The sequence below is a fragment of the Lemur catta genome, chromosome 1 (assembly GCF_020740605.2).
Source record: "Lemur catta isolate mLemCat1 chromosome 1, mLemCat1.pri, whole genome shotgun sequence".
Classification (NCBI taxonomy): Eukaryota; Metazoa; Chordata; class Mammalia; order Primates; family Lemuridae; genus Lemur; species Lemur catta.
The window spans coordinates 165,102,356-165,121,018 of record NC_059128.1 but is presented as its reverse complement, the minus strand read 5'-3'; the positions used below and the strand labels follow the sequence as shown (position 1 = coordinate 165,121,018).

General features: G+C 38.8%; 1 protein-coding gene across 2 annotated transcripts in view; it reads left to right on the top strand.

Moving 5' to 3' along the window:
- Window positions 1-11,429: 11,429 nt before the first annotated feature.
- Window positions 11,430-18,663, top strand: part of MRPL3 (mitochondrial ribosomal protein L3) — a 40,731-nt gene continuing 33,497 nt past the window's right edge. Inside the window, exons 1-4 of one of the 2 annotated variants that reach the window (XM_045538703.1) lie at window positions 11,430-11,684; window positions 12,702-12,886; window positions 13,915-14,006; window positions 16,271-16,369. In XM_045538703.1, coding sequence (XP_045394659.1) covers window positions 11,593-11,684; window positions 12,702-12,886; window positions 13,915-14,006; window positions 16,271-16,369 — 468 coding nt within the window. In that variant the 5' untranslated portion in view covers window positions 11,430-11,592. The remainder of the gene's footprint in view (window positions 11,685-12,701; window positions 12,887-13,914; window positions 14,007-16,270; window positions 16,370-18,663) is intronic. The other variant, XM_045538695.1, reaches the window with a different exon arrangement.

Below are 18,663 nucleotides of genomic sequence, written 5' to 3'. Positions count from 1 at the left end.
TGCACATGTATTTATTAGCTTTCACTTTTGTAAAATTGAAAGCAGAACTGAGTTTGGCAGGGCTCACTCTAAGGTGAGCAGAAACCATTTCCCCTATTTTTGTTCCCTTTCTAATCGTCAGGGTAAAGTTTCTAAGATAGGAATTTCTTTCACTGGTGATTAAAAGGTTTGATATATTTCAAAAGGAAGATCTTTTCCTTCCTCTTGCATATTGAATGATTTTTCCAAGTAACATAAAAACGCTAAAAAGGACCTTCTGCATTCATTAACAACCCGAAGGTAATCCTTGCAATGCTAGGATCCGCTGGGATTGCAATCCCTGCATCATGGAAAGCAATCAGAGTGCCAAATGTCAAACCCAGGTGGACCAGAGTGTGGGCTATTAAAAATATGCACACCCACAGGAACCAAATTAGACTGAGAAAATAATTTCATAACCTAAACTAATTGATTTAGAGTTTAATATGAAGCAAATGAATTGAAAGTGACTAAAAATATCATTAAATATAGTCACAGTTCAGAAATTACCATCACATTCTGTCTGTGCCTCTTTGTTTAATATCCTCAGGATCAAAATGAGCTTACCTGAGCCGCCATTCTATAGATCTCAATCCATCCAAGGAAGTACATTTACCCATTCTAGCAAGGATGGATAACAAGCTGGTCTGACCCTCCAAAAAAAGGGAGAATCATTATGGTAAGAGCAAGAGTTTTGGTGTCAGACATAAACATGTTCCCCAGAGAATGTAAATTTAGCTCCCTTCTCTGATCCTCAGATTCTTTATCTGTAAAATGTGGACAATACTACCTACCTCTTAGAGTTCTTGTGAGGACTTAAGGAGATAATATCTTTAAAGTGTGCTGCAGAATGTATGGCATATAGTAAGGGGTCTGTAAGTCATTATTTACAGCATAAGTGAGCAAGTTGTGCAGCCTGGAAGACAAAGCCTGGCAACAAATAAATAAATAAAGTAGGCTGGGGGAAAAAAAAACCCAGCAAAAATCTATAGTATTTGATGGCCCTCAACACAGTGACTGGCTCAGTGATAAACATGTGAGCTGAGCCAGGCAAAATATTAAATAATCCAAACCCAAGCTTTTTGCTGTACCTCTCAGGAGAGGAGAACTCCTTTGGGGTTGCCGCACTGTGAGGACGTGAGTCTGCACATGCAGAGGCCATCCGGCCACCTCATAGGAATGAGGCCAAAAGAGAAGAAAGAAGAACAAAGAGATAACAAGGAAGAAAGAATAAAATGGCATCTTGATGGCCTTGGTTACTCTGAATCCAGGCTTGCCTAAAGGTAGATCTACCTTTTCAGCCACAAAAGCATATACATCTCCTTTTTGCCTAATCCAGTTGAAGTTTGACTTTTTTTGCTTGTAACCAAAGGTTTCCGACTAACATAGCTTGGCCCTGGACAGAGAGGAAATGTGGTAGGGCACGGGTAGACTGAGATGATGCCACATGGCCATTCCTCCTCTATCCCACCAGGCACAGAAGGAACCCATTCCCATGACTTCCTTAGGAATGAGAAGTATCAAAATTAATACGATATCGCTTATCTACTAATAATTTATTATAAGCGTTCTGCCCTAGGACCTTGGAGAACACATTTATCTTTGATTTCCCCCATGGGATTTATCACATAGATAACGGATAGCACACAGGCACCAGATAGCATATAGGATTTGGAGCACAGAACCTGCTTGGATATTTGTTGAGCAAAGCAAACATGTTGCCCATTCACCAACTTCTATTTCACTTCCCTATGTGAGCTGGAAACAAAGCAAAGGAGATACAATCTTCTCTAGCTGGATAAAATCATTCAAGTTGTCACCACAGGGAAAGAGCAAAAGGACAGGCCATTATCATGTCCTCCTCTCCTCCTCTTGGAAACCCACTGTGTTCCTCCCTAGTATTCTCTATTGACCACTCCTTACTATTTCCCTTATAATGTGTCCATTATATGATGGCTCATTACATTTTTTATTTCGGGACTTAGAATAAAGTAATTCACACTTATTTGCATGAAACAATGGAGACATTAATCAAATCTGTCTCATATTCTTGGAAGCAGGAAGGACATAGTGATTAAGGAGTTGTCTTAGACACAAGTCAAGTTCCCTAAGAATCAATGTCTGATTTATTTTCTTCTCTTGCCCAGTCTCAAGCTTCCTTTTGCAGAAGGACTTGCTTACTCATAATGACATTTTACAGTTAGACATTTCTAATCTGGTTGATATTTCATTTTAAAGGCTATTTTCCCACTGTCCTATTGGCCATAACTTAAGCAAGGAGATATTTTATGAATAACTTCTGCTTCCAGTATCCCAAAACAGTAAACTCAAAGGCTAAGGATCATATGAAGTTGAAAAAGTAAGAATAGAAATTAAGAGACCTGGTTTCTAAAACAGGTTGGACTAGGTAATTGACATTACCAGGAATGTTTACTAGATACGTGGTTTTATAATTCATCTAACCTCTCCAGCCACAATACTTTCCTTATTAACTGTTGTGGGAATTAAGTCAAATAATATTTGTAAAACATCAGCAAAACACCAGATACTATATAAATGGCTCAAAAATAAAGGTACTATGAGTATTTTTTATTACTAATATTACTACTGTTACAGTATAGCAGCAGTTTCTTTGCCAGAGAACACATGTTCTCTCAAACACATTACTGCTCCCATCATGACAGACTCACTTGAAGGAACCTGTTTTCCTTTAAGGCAAATTCCATAGACTCACACCCAGCATTCTCTGCAAGGTTCCTGGGCTGGGAATTATGAATTTCAAGGAGACAAAGAAATGGAAGGAAGAGAGGTAAGCGGGCTTGGCATACTGCACCTTGTCCAGAAAGGAGTGCTGGTCCCTGCTGTTGCTGCTAATGAGGATGAGGATGATGTTTTTAAACAGTGAAAACACTACTTTTGCATATGTTGTACTTCTATAGTATTAAAATGAAGTCAGCAAACGTGGAGATAAAGGACACTAGAGGCCAAAAGAATAACAAAGAGATCTCCTAACATCTTGTTAGGACTCTTGTGTGACTGCGTCAAGAAGGAATTATTCATGCCAAAACTACCAATGAGAAAGAAAAGGATGAATCAAGATTTTCTGTAATTATTGTACTATCTAATGGAAAGTGAATATAAACGTTATTAATAATAATAGTAGTCAGCACTTTTTCAGCTCTTACTATGTGCCAAGGACTGTGTCAAGCACTTTATATGCATCATTTCATTTAATCTGTACTGTTGCCCTGTGAAGGAGGTATTTTTTTTATCATATTTTAAAAATGAGGAAGCTCAGAGACCCAGGTTCATGAAAATAGTGGCAGAAACAGGATCTGAACCCAGACTTGCCCATTTCTAAAAAATGATTGCTCCTTGCTGTTACGTAAATATCAAGCCCTCTGCTTCTCCTAATGTTACTGGTGGAGGAGGCAGAAGTATGTTGGTGGGCAAGACAGACCTTTCCTTTTGGTAGATGTTTGGTAACCCAAGTTTAAGGCTCTTTCACCCAAGCCATTGTTCTGAAGTAGCCTGTACTCCAGTTGGTGTAGTAATTCTGGCTATTCTCATCGTATTTCATATCAGTTCCACATACTTTGAATTTTTTGTTATTGAGGCATAATTCACATATCATAAAAGTCACCCTTTCAACATGCACAGTTCAGTGGTTTTTAGTATATGTGTAAATTTGTGCAACCATCACCACTAAGATTTCCAAGTATTTCTGGAGTTCTTACTATAAATGTTGGTTTTCTGGGAGAGCTGAGAAAATATATTATAGGACTGTGCCTTTAAAGAGTTTGTAGTTTTATTGAGAAGACATGTTTTATAAGCTTGAGGTTTCTCACTACTTACAGTAAAAGATGATGATACCATGCAAGAGCATAAATATATATACAATAGGTGCTAACAGAAAAGAGGCTCTAACAGCCAGAGCTATCAATTATAAGGGAGTCCTCATGGAGGGGCAGGCCTAAGGCAGGCCCTGCAGATGAGGAAAAAGTGGAGAGGAGGCGTGATCAGGGAGAGCCATCAAATGCAAGGAACTGTCAGGATAAATGGCCCAAGTATTAAACTCTTGCCAACCATAACTATTTGCCTTACTGAAAGATTGGCTGGGACTTAAATAGGAAATAGAAAAAAGATTAAATGAAGCCCAGAGATTTCAGCCAGAGATTGCCAGGTTTATTTGAAGGTAATTTATATAATAGTGACCATCAGCTCCTCTCAGAAACTCGGTCGTGATGTTCATTGGCTTCAGTGGGATGCATGCTTTGTGGAGCGAGGACCGTATTTGGCCCTTGTTGGAAATTCCTGCTTTAACAAGCCATTTTGTTCCACTTTGAAATAAAGTAAGAGTGAAAGCCGTGCCCCATGATGCTTCATGGTTAATAAAACTGCAAAGGCATTTCTGCCTGGGCATAAAGGATTATTTTAAGCATCATCTCCTGGGCTCCTTGGTTACTAAGGGAATCCTGTCTCAGCTCAGCAGCACAGATGGGCGAGTTGCCATGACGATCCTGCTAGGCCTGGTTGAAGTCTAATACCACAAACAGAGGAACCACTGTCACCGCATGACCCCTGAGCAGCCTGACAGTGCCCTCCCTGCCCCTTGCAGTTTGCACACTCCTCCTGCCCCTTGCAATATCCACAGTACCCCAGCTGCCCAGTCTTTGCCACTGGGGGACCCTGGCACAGTGGAAGGTGAGCTAAAGTTCAGCAACTCATTCTGTTTGATAGGAAGTCTCCCCCTCTGTCCCAGACTGTTTTTCATGCTGGGTCATAATCAGGTCCCCATAGCCTCTTGGGCACGTATAATCCTTCAAGCCTGACCTTGTCTTTCTGAAAGGAGGAGATACAAGATATCTGTGCAGAAGCTGCACTTGGGAGCAGAAGAAAATACGAAGTAAACCTTATTTTTTCTCCTATAAGTCAGCCAGACATAATCTGAGGCTTTTACAGAGTAACTGTCATCATAGTCTGCAATTGATCAATCCCTGCAACTATCTAGCTACAACTATATTCTTTCACATGGACACACACTGGTGTTTGTGGTTCTAAAGATGATTGCAACAAAGTCTTCTTTCCCACGTGTCCTTCTTACAATGTGCCTTTGCCATGTTCACATTCAGGGCTAGGTCTATGTTTCTTCCCCTTAAATCTGGGCCAGATTGTGGCTGAAGTGAAGCGATACTATGTGACTTCCAAAGCAATATTATAAAAAGGTAATACAACTTATATCTAGTTTTCTTGAGACACTTGCTCATGGAACACAACCACCACATTGTGAGGAAGCCCAAGCAGCCACATGGAGAGACTGCACACGGGTGTTTCAGCTGACAGCCCAGATGAAATCCCACTTGATAGCCATCATCTACCACCAGACATGGAGTAAATGAGTCTGCAGATGGTTTCAGCCCCCAGGCTTTGAGTCATTCCAGCTCAGGTTCCAAACATCATGAAGTAGGGACAAGTCATCCCCACTGTGTCTTTTCTGAATTCCTGGATGAGAGAAGCCATACAAATAACAACATGGTGATTGTTCTACGCCAAAAAGTTTGGGGTGGTTTATTACCGAGCAATAGTTGCTAGAACTATGTTCCTTCTATTTCTAATGTTCTTTCTCTACTATACTCATAGGAAATTTGACTCTTCCCTCAAAGAACAATTCAGATGTTTCCTCCTCTATGAGTATGAGATCCAGGTACTTTGTACATATACCTCTACTTTGGCATTTACCATTTTGTCTGTTTATCTCCTCTGTCTTCCCTGCTACATTTGACTGAGGTTTTTGTCTTGATGCTTTAGAGAAGAAAAATAGCAGAGTGATTGGAGGTTTTAGAGCCAGACATACCTAGTTTTGAATTCTAGCTGTGTTACTTATTAGCTAAGTGGGCAAGTTACTCTCTGAGTTATATGCAACCACATATGTAAAATCATGAACATAACTATCACTGTTGTCAGGAGAAACTTTGATGGTGTCTATTCTGAGCCAAGTACCTGGAATATAAAATGCCCAATAAATAAGAGGTATTATCATTATTATTTCATCATCCCCTACATTTAGTAAGGTGTGATTTAAATACATTTGATTATTTAACCAATATTTGTTAAATATCTACTAAGAACTGTATATTTCATAGTTGATATTTAACAAGCATTTTTTAATGTACAGATGTACAAAATAATCTAATTGGCAATGCATTTAGATTTTTAATGGGTACAGGCCTGCTTACCAAGAATTATTTTCTCAGAACTCAAAAGGAAACTTGCAAATAAAATAGTTATTTTTTTCTTGATGTCATGTCTCAAAATGTTCCAAAATCAGGGTCTGTTTATTCTATGAGTTACCAGCATTTTGAACTGTGGAATTAATGGTTTATATTAGTTTTCTATTACTGCTATAACAAATTACCAAAAACTACATGGCTTAAACAACACAGATTTATTATCTAACAATTCTAGAGGTCAGAAGTCCAACATAGACCTCAGGGGCTACTATGAAGGTGTCAAGAGGGTTACATTTCTTTCTGGATGCCCTAAGGGATAATGTATTCCTTGCCTTTTCCAGCTTCTAGAGGCTACTGAATTCTTTGGCTTGTGGACCTCTTCCCCATTTTCCAAGCCAACAACGGCAGGTCAAGTTCTTCTTGTATTGCACCTATCTTACCCTTCTTCCATTATCACCTCTCTCTCTCTCCCTCTCTCTCTCTCTGCATCCAGGAAGATGCTCCAATTTTAAGGACTCATGATTAGACTGGGCCCACCCAGATAATCCAGTGTAATCTCTACATCTCCAGGTCTTTAATGACAACTGCAAAGTCCATTTTGTCATGTAACAAAGTACAGTTACACATTTCAGGAATTAGGTCATGAACATCTAGAATAATGAGACTATTGTTCCACCTTGTACAAGGACTTTCAGTAAAAGGACCGGAAAGAGTCTCAGCTGGACAAACTCTCCTTGTTTCCATCTCACAGGTGAAGAGTCAGAGAGGTGAAGTGATTTACTGTGTCACGTTGATAGTTTTCAGCTGAGACTGAATTCCAAGTCTCATAACTCAAAATCCACAACTCTTTCTAGAATGCTGCTACTCAATGTGTGGTTAGCATCTACAGCACCTGGAGCTTGTTAGAAACGCAGACTCCCAGGCTTTACCTTCAATCTAATGAATTAAGCTCTGCATTTTAGCAAGACTCCCAGGTAAGTCTTATGCATATTTAGGTTTGAGAGGCACTGGCCTATCAGTAGCCTCTTGTTTCTTTCCTGAAAAAGAAGGTTGTATAGGAATTGAATAGGTGAATAACTCAAGCAGTTTGGCCTCATCGCTCTCTCTTGAGACCAGGTGATTCTGATCTGAACTGATTAGATTCCTAAGGATACAGACTCTGCACTATCATCTCCAACCTTTGCTTGTTTGGAGCAACCTCTGAATGTCAAGCTGAGTATTCCAATATTGTGCCATGTAGCTTTCTCTTCTAGGAAGAGAGGCAGTACAGCAGAGCAGGTATGCACTTGGCCTATGCAGCCAGCCTGCCTGGGCTCAGCTGCTGGCTCTACCACTTACCAAATTTAAAGTTTGTGATCTTGGATGAGATGCCTATATTCTTTGTGCCTCAGTTTCCATATCTGTAAAAATCTTCACCCACTTCATAGGTGAAGATTAAGTAAGTTAATATATGTAAAGCATTTAGAACAATGTCTGCAACTTAGCAAAAGCAATGTTTTAGTTATCATTCTTCTGGGACTCCCTAGGTATCCCCCAAGTGGAATCAAAATCTCAAATGAACTCAGTCTCTAAGAATTTCTCCAGACCCTGTATCTACAAGGCTCAGAAGGGACACCCCACATGTGGTTCCAGGTGACCAGAGTATTTGCTGATCTAGAGCCACACTCCAGCAGTCAAAACTACACTGGCATTGGGTGGAAGACCAGGGAGAAAGAGGTGTCCTTGGCTAAAAGAATTTGGTCCCCTGGCATGTGATGCTCCATTGTGTATTGCTAATATTTTTGCTCAGTAATCAAAGAATTTTAAAGAAATGCACATTAGTATAATTACATTAGGTTTCAAAACTATACTGAATACAAAAGAGTAGAGAAGAATGCTGAGAAACTTTAGGCCCACACCACTACATGGTCACACTGCTTGGTTTTTCTTAGGCTTTCTTTAAGCCAAATGTATTTCCATTCTGGTCATCTCTTGGAGCCCCAAACTCTGTGGGCTGACTTAGGAATTTACAAATAAAAATCATGTTTTTAAAAGCATATTGAAGCTGGAAATTGTGATTTGGTCTTACTGGAAGACCTTGAAACAGAATTAATTTTCTTACTGAATGAGCATCTGTGAATTTTGCAATATGACCTTTAGATGTTCTATTCTAGCCAGCAATGGAATCTCAAAGTTCAAATTTCCTTAAGGATGTTTCATTTTATCTAAAGTTTCATTTTATTTATTCCCCCATCAGATACTTCACTCACCTTCATAATTGCTACTGATTTTAAAACATGCCAAATTCTCACAATTTTGGAAAAATGGAAGAAAGTCAAGGATAAAGTAATGGAAAGTCTAAACTCATTTTGAAAAGAGTTTTAATTTCAAGTATAAGACAGCCATGTTACGAACTAAGAGACAGAATAAAAGAATACTAAAATGCAAATTATCCAACAGTGAAAACGTTATTATTCTGCAATAAGCCAACCATACAGGACATATCACAAACATTATAAGCACTAACAGTAGAGTCTAATGGTAAGAACTCATAGACAAGATTATGAATCCTTAGCTTAAAATCTACTCCTTCTATGATGATACTCTTGTGTTAGACATGGCTTAAGTAATTCAGAAATGAAATAATTTCTAATATTTTATTTAATAAATATTAATAGGTTTATTATGCCATCTTTTGGTTTGGATTAGTGGAGTAAGAATTATATTAATAGAATTGTAGCACTGAAAAGAGACTAGGGAGGTTATCTTTGTTCCAATGAGGAATTAAAGTCCTAACATGGAAAAATTATATCAGGGTCCCAGGGTCTAGGGCAATTTCTGGAGAATGACATCAGAAATGATGGGAAGCTTGAGGTCAGTGTCTGAGTGCCCTAGAGGAGCCTAGGGCACTCTTGAAAACAAAGCATGGTACTTTTCAATTAGCAGCATACTGCAATAACTAAATCAAGTATGATGACACCTCTTAGCCCTGGCTGGCAATCAGGAGACATGTATTTCATGACAGCGGACAAATTGTGCTTTCCTTCCAGTTCAGCAGCAGTGCCTAATGAGGGTTTTATTGAGTTAAGTTCCCCATCCCGGACCAGAAGAGATCTGGCACTAGGGGAAAAGGTTAGACTGAATGGCTGCGTCCTCAATCCTCACAGACCACTGTGTGTGATATGTTTTCCTTACCAATTTACCTGTATAGTCTTAGAGGAATTCCAAGGCTAGGGTAGTAACAGATTTATCATAGAAAGTGAAAGAAACAAAAATGTCTAAGAGCACAAGCTCTATGGTCACACTGCTAAGATTTAAATCTTTGCTCTACCACTTACTAGCTGGGTGACCTTACTTAAGTTATGTAATCTTTCTGTGCCTATTTTCTCAACTGTGGAATCTAGAAATTATAGTATTATCACATGGGGTTGTTATAAAGATTAAGTGAGAAAATATACTGAGAGAGTGGAAATGAATCCTGTTAGTAATCAGACTGCAGAACATCAACACAGTATTTCTAACAGATCATACCATAGACCACACCACTGTTACAAAATGACTAATAATTTTGAGTGATTGCTGCTTTCTTACCAACATCATTCCCACTCTCACTTTGTTCTTCCAGTCTCTAGAACAAAGATAACTGAGATGTCCAGTTGCTGAACTCTCCTTGCTTCTTGATAGTATCCATTCCAAAACAAGTCCTTGCTTCCCTGATTCCACCTTAAAGTTACCCAGCCTAAGTCCAAATCTCATAACAAGCCCCTACAAGCTCACTCTTAAAGGTATCGCCTCAGGAATGTGCTGTCTCTTGCTATATCAAGCTAATTAAACTTAACTTTGTGTGAGTTTAGATGTTCTCCTAGTGGTCTTTGGCTAGTGGGCTTCCACAATACTGAACACATACTATAGCACACTATATGCACAAGAAATGCCAGCTATTGGAAGTAGTATGGAAGTGTTTTTATTCTCAGATTCTTGCTTGTAGCATACCTCAAAACATGTTTGGTCAATGAAAGGCCATTCTTAAGTAACTGGGAAGTCAGGCAGCACAGCTAGGATGAGATGTAGATTTTCCTCCAAGGCCCAAAGTGTCATTAAGAAGTGTCTAAGGTAACTGCAACAGCAATGGATAGAATGGAAGGGCAAGCAAAGCAAAGATTTTTACCCTACTGAGGTCCAAACAGTAGCCAGGAATTGACTGTTGCCTGGACTTTTAAGCCAGGCTAGCCAAATCTCTAATAAGAAGAAAGGGTAGAAATAGCTAAACTTTTAAGTTCTCATTTCCAAATTCTTATAAACATCCATTTGACAAATAAGGAAATGGACTTTTGGAGTAGTAGAAAGAATGTCATAGTCACATACATGATGATTAGGCTGCATCTGGAACACAGGACAGGGGTTTGTTTGTATAAAATGTGTATTGGCTAACTATTGCTGCATCACAAATCACCCTAAAACTTAGTGACTCAAACGACATTAATCATTTATTTTCCTTGGCAATCACTCCTAGTCAGGAATCCATGAGCTCCTTCCTTGGCTGGGTGATTCAGGGTTAAGGTCTTTTCATGAACTGCAGTCACCTGAAGGAGTGCTTGGGGCTGGTGGCTCCACTTCCTAGATGGCTCAGTCTTGGCTGGCAAGTTGGTTCCCCTTTATATGGGCCTCTCTACAGAGCTGTTTGTGTCTGCAGGACATGAGCTCTGGCTTTCTCCACAGGAAGCAATCCAAGAGACCAAGACTGAAGTAGCAATACGATTTTATAACCCAGTCCTGGAAGTCACAAGTCATCACTTTGGCCATATTCTATTGTTAACACATGCCAGCCCTGTTTCAGTGCCATCTCTGCCCATCTGTCAGATGTGTTGTTTTGGACCATTCTGAGTCTGTGTTTCCTCACTTATAATATAAAAATAACTGCTTCCTTTTAGGGCTGTTTTGAAGATTAACCAAAATAAGAGTCATAAACGCAGTTTAGCACAGTGAGTTGCCCCACAGCGGGCACTGTTTAGAAATGATTTCCCTTTCCTTAGCCTCCTCAGGAAGCCTGTGCTTATTCTTCTAAAGTTTACTCCTGGAGAGGCAAGTCAGTCCTTACCCATATCGGATTCGGATCCAAAGTAGGACTATTGTGCAGGCGGAACTTTAGTTCTGCGGTGTTGACCCTAGTGCCCGGAGCTTATTGCAAACGGACAGGAAGTGGCTCTGGCGACTCTTTTTCCGTCGCAGAGGTCTTCGGCGGACAGCAAGTGTGACTGTTCACCCAGAGCTTCTGCGACCGCGTGGCGGTGGCGTAGGGACACCCTGAAAGTAGAGCGGCAGGGCGCCGGGAGGTATCGCGAGCCGAGCCCTCCCCAGCCACTTCATGCCGGGTTGGAGGCTGCTGACCCAGGCAGGCGCCCAGGTGCTGGGTCGCGGCTCCGGCGGCCTGGGTGCTGCCCCCGGCTCGGGGAACAGGTGGGTGTGATCAAGAGAAGGGGGTTGGGGGGTGTGCTGCCTGCACAACAGATGCCTTGAGCAGTGACGTAGCCGGCGCAGATACCACCGCCCTCCGGCCCCCTAGGTGAAGGAGGAAGGGGCTCTGTCCGGACGTGGGGCACAGGATAAGGACCCTTGCCTAAGCACCTAAGAGATTGAAGGGGTGATTTAAAAAAAAAAAAAAATGCTGATGAGCCACCGGCTAGCAGCGAACATTATCAACAGCAATAATAATATTTTCCAATTAGAGAGCGTTTACGTGTACTAGACGCTCTGTTAAGTGGCACCTTATCTCATGTAGCATCAGGTGAGCAAACTACTATCATGAGGTTTAGGGATAAAACTGAAGTTTGGAGAGGGAAAGTAACTTGCCCAAAGTCACTCAGCCAGTAAGTGGAAAATTGGGACTGTAATCTGAATCTACTTGACTACAAAAGGAAGATAGACTGCAGAAAGTTTTACTTTCATCCTGACCCTCGTGCAAAAATTACACACCTCCTTCCCGGCCTCTACCCACTAAAGTCTTTCTTAATATGTTCAACTTGTTAGAGGTCATGTCTTTTGTGGCTCTTTTAACTTTGCACAGCCAGTCTCTTTACTTCTCTGAGCCTAGCCTAGATCATGTCATTGCAGGGAGGAGGTGAGTTTATCTGACAAAGATCAGTATGGCACATTCTGCCACCTCCATTGGCTATAAAACTATTAAGGTACACATTCAGATGGTTTAGTGGCTTCTCATATATGTAGGTTGGACTTTGTTAGAACTCTATTTAGCTGAGAAAAGAAGATGAACTTTTTCTCCAAGGTAACCATTGATAGTTGAAACGTTAGCCATATTGTTATTATAAGGAATGTCAGGAAAAAACTTGTACAGGATCCAAACCCTTTCCTAAGGGCCTGACTACACCTTCCAACACATGTGACCTCCCTTTCCTACATTACATGGGGGAACCTTTTGAATTATGGTTTGGTTAATTTTTTTTTTTTTTTTAACAGAACAAACATCTGGCTTTTTGTTAGAAGTCTCCATGGCAAGAGTGGTACTTGGTGGGATGAGCATCTTTCTGAAGAAAATGTCCCATTTGTTAAGCAGTTAGTTTCCGATGAAGATAAAGCCCAGTTAGCAAGTAAACTGTGTCCTCTGAAAGATGAACCATGGCCTCTACAGCCTTGGGAACCAGGTGATTATTTTGTATTTGATGAATTTTCATCTCCTAATTACTGTGTGGCTGAATGCATTCAAAATCATAGTGACTGCTTGATAAATTTGTCATCTCTTAAATTTATTTTTCGTGTATTCAGTGTGTCTGTTTTATTGTGGTGTGGTTTGCAAGTTTATTTTCAGCCTCCTAGCCTACTTTTAGTGAATGATGATAATAAAGACCTCCTTGAGAAGCTGTTTTGTAGATGAAAGGAGAGTCATTCTGCATACATTGTCTTGTTTCCTTCAGCTAAAAAGAATATAAAATAAGTCAAGGAAGAAAGGCTGGAAGATTATGTTGTAAATTATAATGTGTTGCACAGATATTTTCAGTTTGGGATGTTCTGGTACTCCAGATTTGACAAGCATAACCCCTGAATCAGCTCTTTGTGTCTAGTGAGATGCTAAACCCATGTGTGACCATACCAAGAAGAATAAGGCCTTTCCTGTTGAGTGTATAGTCCTTGGTTAGACCTTCTTGTGACAATTGTATAGTGGCCAAAAGTTCCTAGTGGAGCAGCTTTACCAATTTATGCAACAAATCTAAGAATCATGTTGGAGACTGACATATTTTAGCAATATGACCATTTATGGCATCTCTGTAGTTCCAGCTGACTTCTTATTATAGAATTTGAGTGGTAGATATTTTCTGATAAATAAAGTTGCATATGAATTGATACTAGGAAAGTATAATAATGGATTTATCATACCCTCTATTAATGCCATTATTTTAAAAGTTAATATATTAACTTACCTATTTTCTTTATTGTGTATATTTCTCATATTTGTTGATTTTACAGATATTTACTGAGTACCAATATATAATGCCAGGCATGGTTGAAGGAACATGTATCTCTAACGAAGTCCTGTTTTACTCTATGGATACATTAGCATATTTCTTATGTGCCTGCTCCTTATAGTGAAACCTAATTTTAGAAAAAACTGTTACATCATGTTGGCAAATGTTAAAAAAGCTTTTGTTAATGTTGATTTGGTTTTAATTGCCAGGTTCCTGTAGAGTTGGCCTTATTGCCTTGAAGCTGGGCATGATGCCTTTATGGACCAAAGATGGTCAAAAGCATGTGGTCACATTACTTCAGGTAAAAACAAAAAAACAAAAAAACAGAATATGTAAAAGATATGTATGTGTGCCAAGAGCTGTTTGTGCAAACTTTAATTGGCAATGTTTGTATCCTGAAACATGTAAATGTATGGTGAAGAAAAGGGTAATGTCAAATATAAATAATATTAAAGGATTTTTGATGGTTTCAGAAATGTTCTGAACCTAGTCTAACCTAGTGGCCTTCTGATACTGGTATTGGGATAACTGGGGCAATGAGGTTTTTTTTTTTTTTTTTAAAGTAACCTAGCTTTTCACAGATCTAGGAATTAATTTATAATCAGAAAAAAATCTCAATCTCATTCTATTTTCATTTGTGGAGTTCTTTCAACTCTAAATTATATTTTTGATCATTTTGCTAATAGAGTGTAATACTGTCTTGTCTGGGGAGGCTGCCTTTTGTTCGCTGAAATAAAGTATACTCTAATGATTAAGAATGTGAGGCCGGGCGCGGTGGCTCACGCCTGTAATCCTAGCACTCTGGGAGGCCGAGGCGGGTGGATTGCTCAAGGTCAGGAGTTCGAGACCCCGTCTCTACTAAAAATAGAAAGAAATTATCTGGCCAACTAAAAATATATATAGAAAAAACTAGCCGGGCATGGTGGCACATGCCTGTAGTCCCAGCTACTCGGGAGGCTGAGGCAGTAGGATTGCTTAAGCCCAGGAGTTTGAGGTTGCTGTGAGCTAGGCTGATGCCACGGTACTCACTCTAGCCCGGGCAACAAAGTGAGACTCTGACTCAAAAAAAAAAAAAAAAAAAGAATGTGGACCCTGAAACCAGAATAGGTGAGTTTTCAGTTGTGGTTCTGGCATTTACTGTCTGTGTCCTTTGGGGCACTGTGCCTCATCTGTAAAAGATGTAATTCTGTTCTATAAAAGAAATAATCACGGCCTACCTCAAAGGGTTATTGTGAGGTTTGCACAAAATGACAAATGTTAGGCACTTAAATGTTTAATAAATATTAGGTACTATTGTCCTTATCATTATTATTAAAGAAAGATCACTGATAAAGTTAGGAGACTTTTGCACCCCAAATCAATTTGGACAACTCAGTTAATCTTTGGGGTCTCATCTTAAACAACCGATAATCCAGATGATGATGATTAAAGTAAGAGCTCATGTATATATATGCTTAAAACACTAATGGGGCACAGAGAATTTTACAAACTCTTAGTAAATTTTTATTGGCTCTGAATGATCAAGTATACAACAATAGTTTGAAGAACTCTGAAGAACTTTGGGACCTTTTAGGAACAGCTGATGGGTTTGTAAATTAGTACAACCATTTCAGAAAACAATTTAGCTTTATATGGTAAAGCTGAAATAGGTGAACCTTGTAGTCTAGCATTTCCACTCCCAAGTATTGCTAGAAAACTTGGATAGGTGTGCACCAGGATTCCTGTACAACAGCAGTTAGAACAGCATCACAGTTAATACACCAAAACTGGAAATAACCTAAATGTCTGTCAACAGTAGAATGGGTAAATAAATCATGGTATAGTCACCTAATGAAATGCTGTACGGCAATGAAAATGAACAAAATAGAGCTCCACACAATATGGATGAACCTTACAAATACCATGTTGAGTGGAAGAAGTAAGACATGTAAGAGTACATTATAACCTGATTCCATTAATGTAAAGTTGAAAGCAGGCAACATAATACATTATTAAGCAATACTTTCAAAGGTAGAAATTATAAAGACAAGTAAGTAAATGATTACCATAAATATCAAGAGTTGTTTCTAAGACAGTGATTCTGAAATTTTATTTAGCCTCAGACTCATCTGGAGGGCTTATAAAACACAAAGATTCTGATTCAGTAGGTCTGGATTGGGACCTGGGAATCTGGGTTTTTGCCAAGTTCCCAAAGGATGTTCATGCTGCCTGTCTGGGGACCACATTTTGAGAACTCATGTTCTACGGTAAAAGCATGGGGAGGTGATTGGAAAAACGCATAGAGACATGTGGGATTCTACTTCTTGGAGTGGGTAGTGGTTGCATATGTATTTTCTTTATAAATATTCACTTAGTTATATATTTATGTTTTATGTACTTTTCTGTATGTTGTATTTGATAATTTTTTCAAAGGTTTACTTATATTTCAAGATTGTGGTTGCTGTTAGAGGGGTGGTGTTAGGACTTTAGGGAATTCCTAATTGTCTTAGGGTTTCAGTGTGGCTTGTGTGTAATGTTAAAATATATCTTGGCAAATGCTTAATTTTTGTATGTTTGTTTGTTTAGGTGCAAGACTGTCATGTTGTAAAATATACTTCAAAGGAAAACCATAACGGAAAAATGGCAGCCTTACATGTAGGAGGAAAAAGTGTATCACGTTTCCACGTAAGAATGTATTCTCATTCCAAGAATAGTACATTTCATTGGTTTCATATCTGAATGCTTTTATATTTTGAGAAGATTCCACAGCCGCAAACTTGCATTTGTCCATGAAGTAAATTGCGTATTTGGGGGCGGCAGTCTAACAGAGCCATTTTGCACAGGAGTCTGGGAGACTTAGTTTGTTCTAGTACCTCCCCCTACATCTGGAACAAGTAACTTTACCTCTCTAAGCTGTAGTGTTTGTACATCTGTAAAATGGGGATAAAAATTCTACTTATCTAATAGGTTTATCATAAGAATTAAATGAGGTTTTCCAAATGGGCCTGGAATATAATACGCTCAGTAGATTTGGTTATTTTGTTGTTGTTTTATGTTTCATTTCACTTTCTTCCTATGGGAAATTAACACTTGACACCAACAGCATGTGAGGATTAATTTTGTGTCTTCTGGAAGGAGCTTTTAGTACTTGGGAGAAAGCTCTATATGAATTCACATCAGATTTTTTTAAATAAAGCATTTTTTTTCTAAGTAGAATACTAATAGAATGCTGACTTTGTAGTTTAAAGTTGAAAAATATACCCAATAAGTATCCTCTATTGGATGACTAAAAATAGAGAAAACCTTTCTACAAATGGTGATGCTTTTCACTAATAGGTAACGAAACATCTTTAGGTTTACTAGAACATATTGCTTATCTCTAAGACAAACATTTTTTTCATTATAAATTGTTTATAAAATGAATATGGCCAGAAATTAGGTTGACAGTTGGACAGTTGACATACTATCCTATTGTCAAAACTAAGAAGTGTTAATTGTGTACCTACTAATTACTTGAACACTTATTATATGCTGGGTACCTAAGCATTATAAATCCAACAAGCACAGAACCAGAGATGGCCAGTTCTACTTAAGGAAATACAAGGAGGTTTCACAAGGAGGAGACCAGAAAGAAGAATAGATGTTAAAGGCATGCCAGAGTGAATGGTCTCCACAGAAGCAGAAACACATGAAAGCATGTGTGCTTAGGAAGAGAAATGTGATGTGGGTGCATCTCAGTGTGCAGGCATGGAGTAGGGGAGGGTGGTTAAGATGCAGCTGTCAAGGTAGAGTTCAAAGGAGCTTAGACTTCATTCTGTAGACTTTAAGGAGCTTTCTCAATTCTTTAACCAGGGCAATAACTTGGTTAAATTGTTATCTTGATTAACTAAAATTAGAAGAATCTGATTGGAGGGAGGACTTTTTAGGAGGTGGTGTTAAGCGACTAGGAAAGAGTTGATAAACCTTTTGAAGCAAGGCAATGGCCTTGGGGTTAAAAGGGGCAGGGATTTATAACAGACTGAGCGAGTGTGAGGGTGTGGGGTGAGAGGACGCAGGCATATGGTTTCTAATTAAACAGTTGGGTCAGTGCTGATGCTATACTGTAACCTGGGATAGAGCCAAGGAAAGGGAATTTTTGAAGGAAAGATGTGTTTGAGAGGTTCACAGAAAATCCAAATGTAGTTGTCCTTTAAATAGTGGGAAATACTGATCAGTAAATAGGTGTTGGTTGAAGTCATTGGAGTCTATTAAACTGGCTTGTTTCATAAGTATTAGAGAAGTTAGCTATTTTTGTATACATGATAGCATATTCTGTTTATTTCTCATTAAAGCTTTGTAATAATGTCTGTCCTGCTCTTAATTCTTATAGTTTATTTACTAACAAACTCAGGTTTCAAATAACTCCACGGTAATTAAAAGCACAATGAAATATTTATGGGAACTTTTAAAAAAATATCAAATGTTTGAATTTTTTAAATGTATAAATATGTGGTAACCTCCATATAAATAATTATTTGGTTTGACAGATGCCACTGCTTTCTAATTGATTGTACTTCTGTATTTTTGTAATAACTAGCACCATCATCTTCATTTTCATGACCAATTTTGTAAATTCATGACTTTATGGCCTTGATATTTGCAAATCAAGCATCATGTTGAGATAATCTATTTTCCTTTAACAGGTCTGTGAACATTGGTTCCTCAGAAAAATGACATAGTGGGAAAATGAGTGGATGTGGGGTCAGAATAGTTGAGTTCTAATCCTGATTTGTACCATTAGCTCCCCTTTACTCACCTTTTGAACATTATTTTCTTAACCATAAAAACGGGGAATAGGACTTGGTCTCCAAATTATCTTTTAGTTCTGAGAGTCTTACATTGGTTCCCTGTGTATTTTAGTTCTCAAGAAAAAACAAAAGTTCAAAAACTATTAATTTCGCTAGCATAGTATTGCACAGGCCCTTCTTATGTGATTTCTT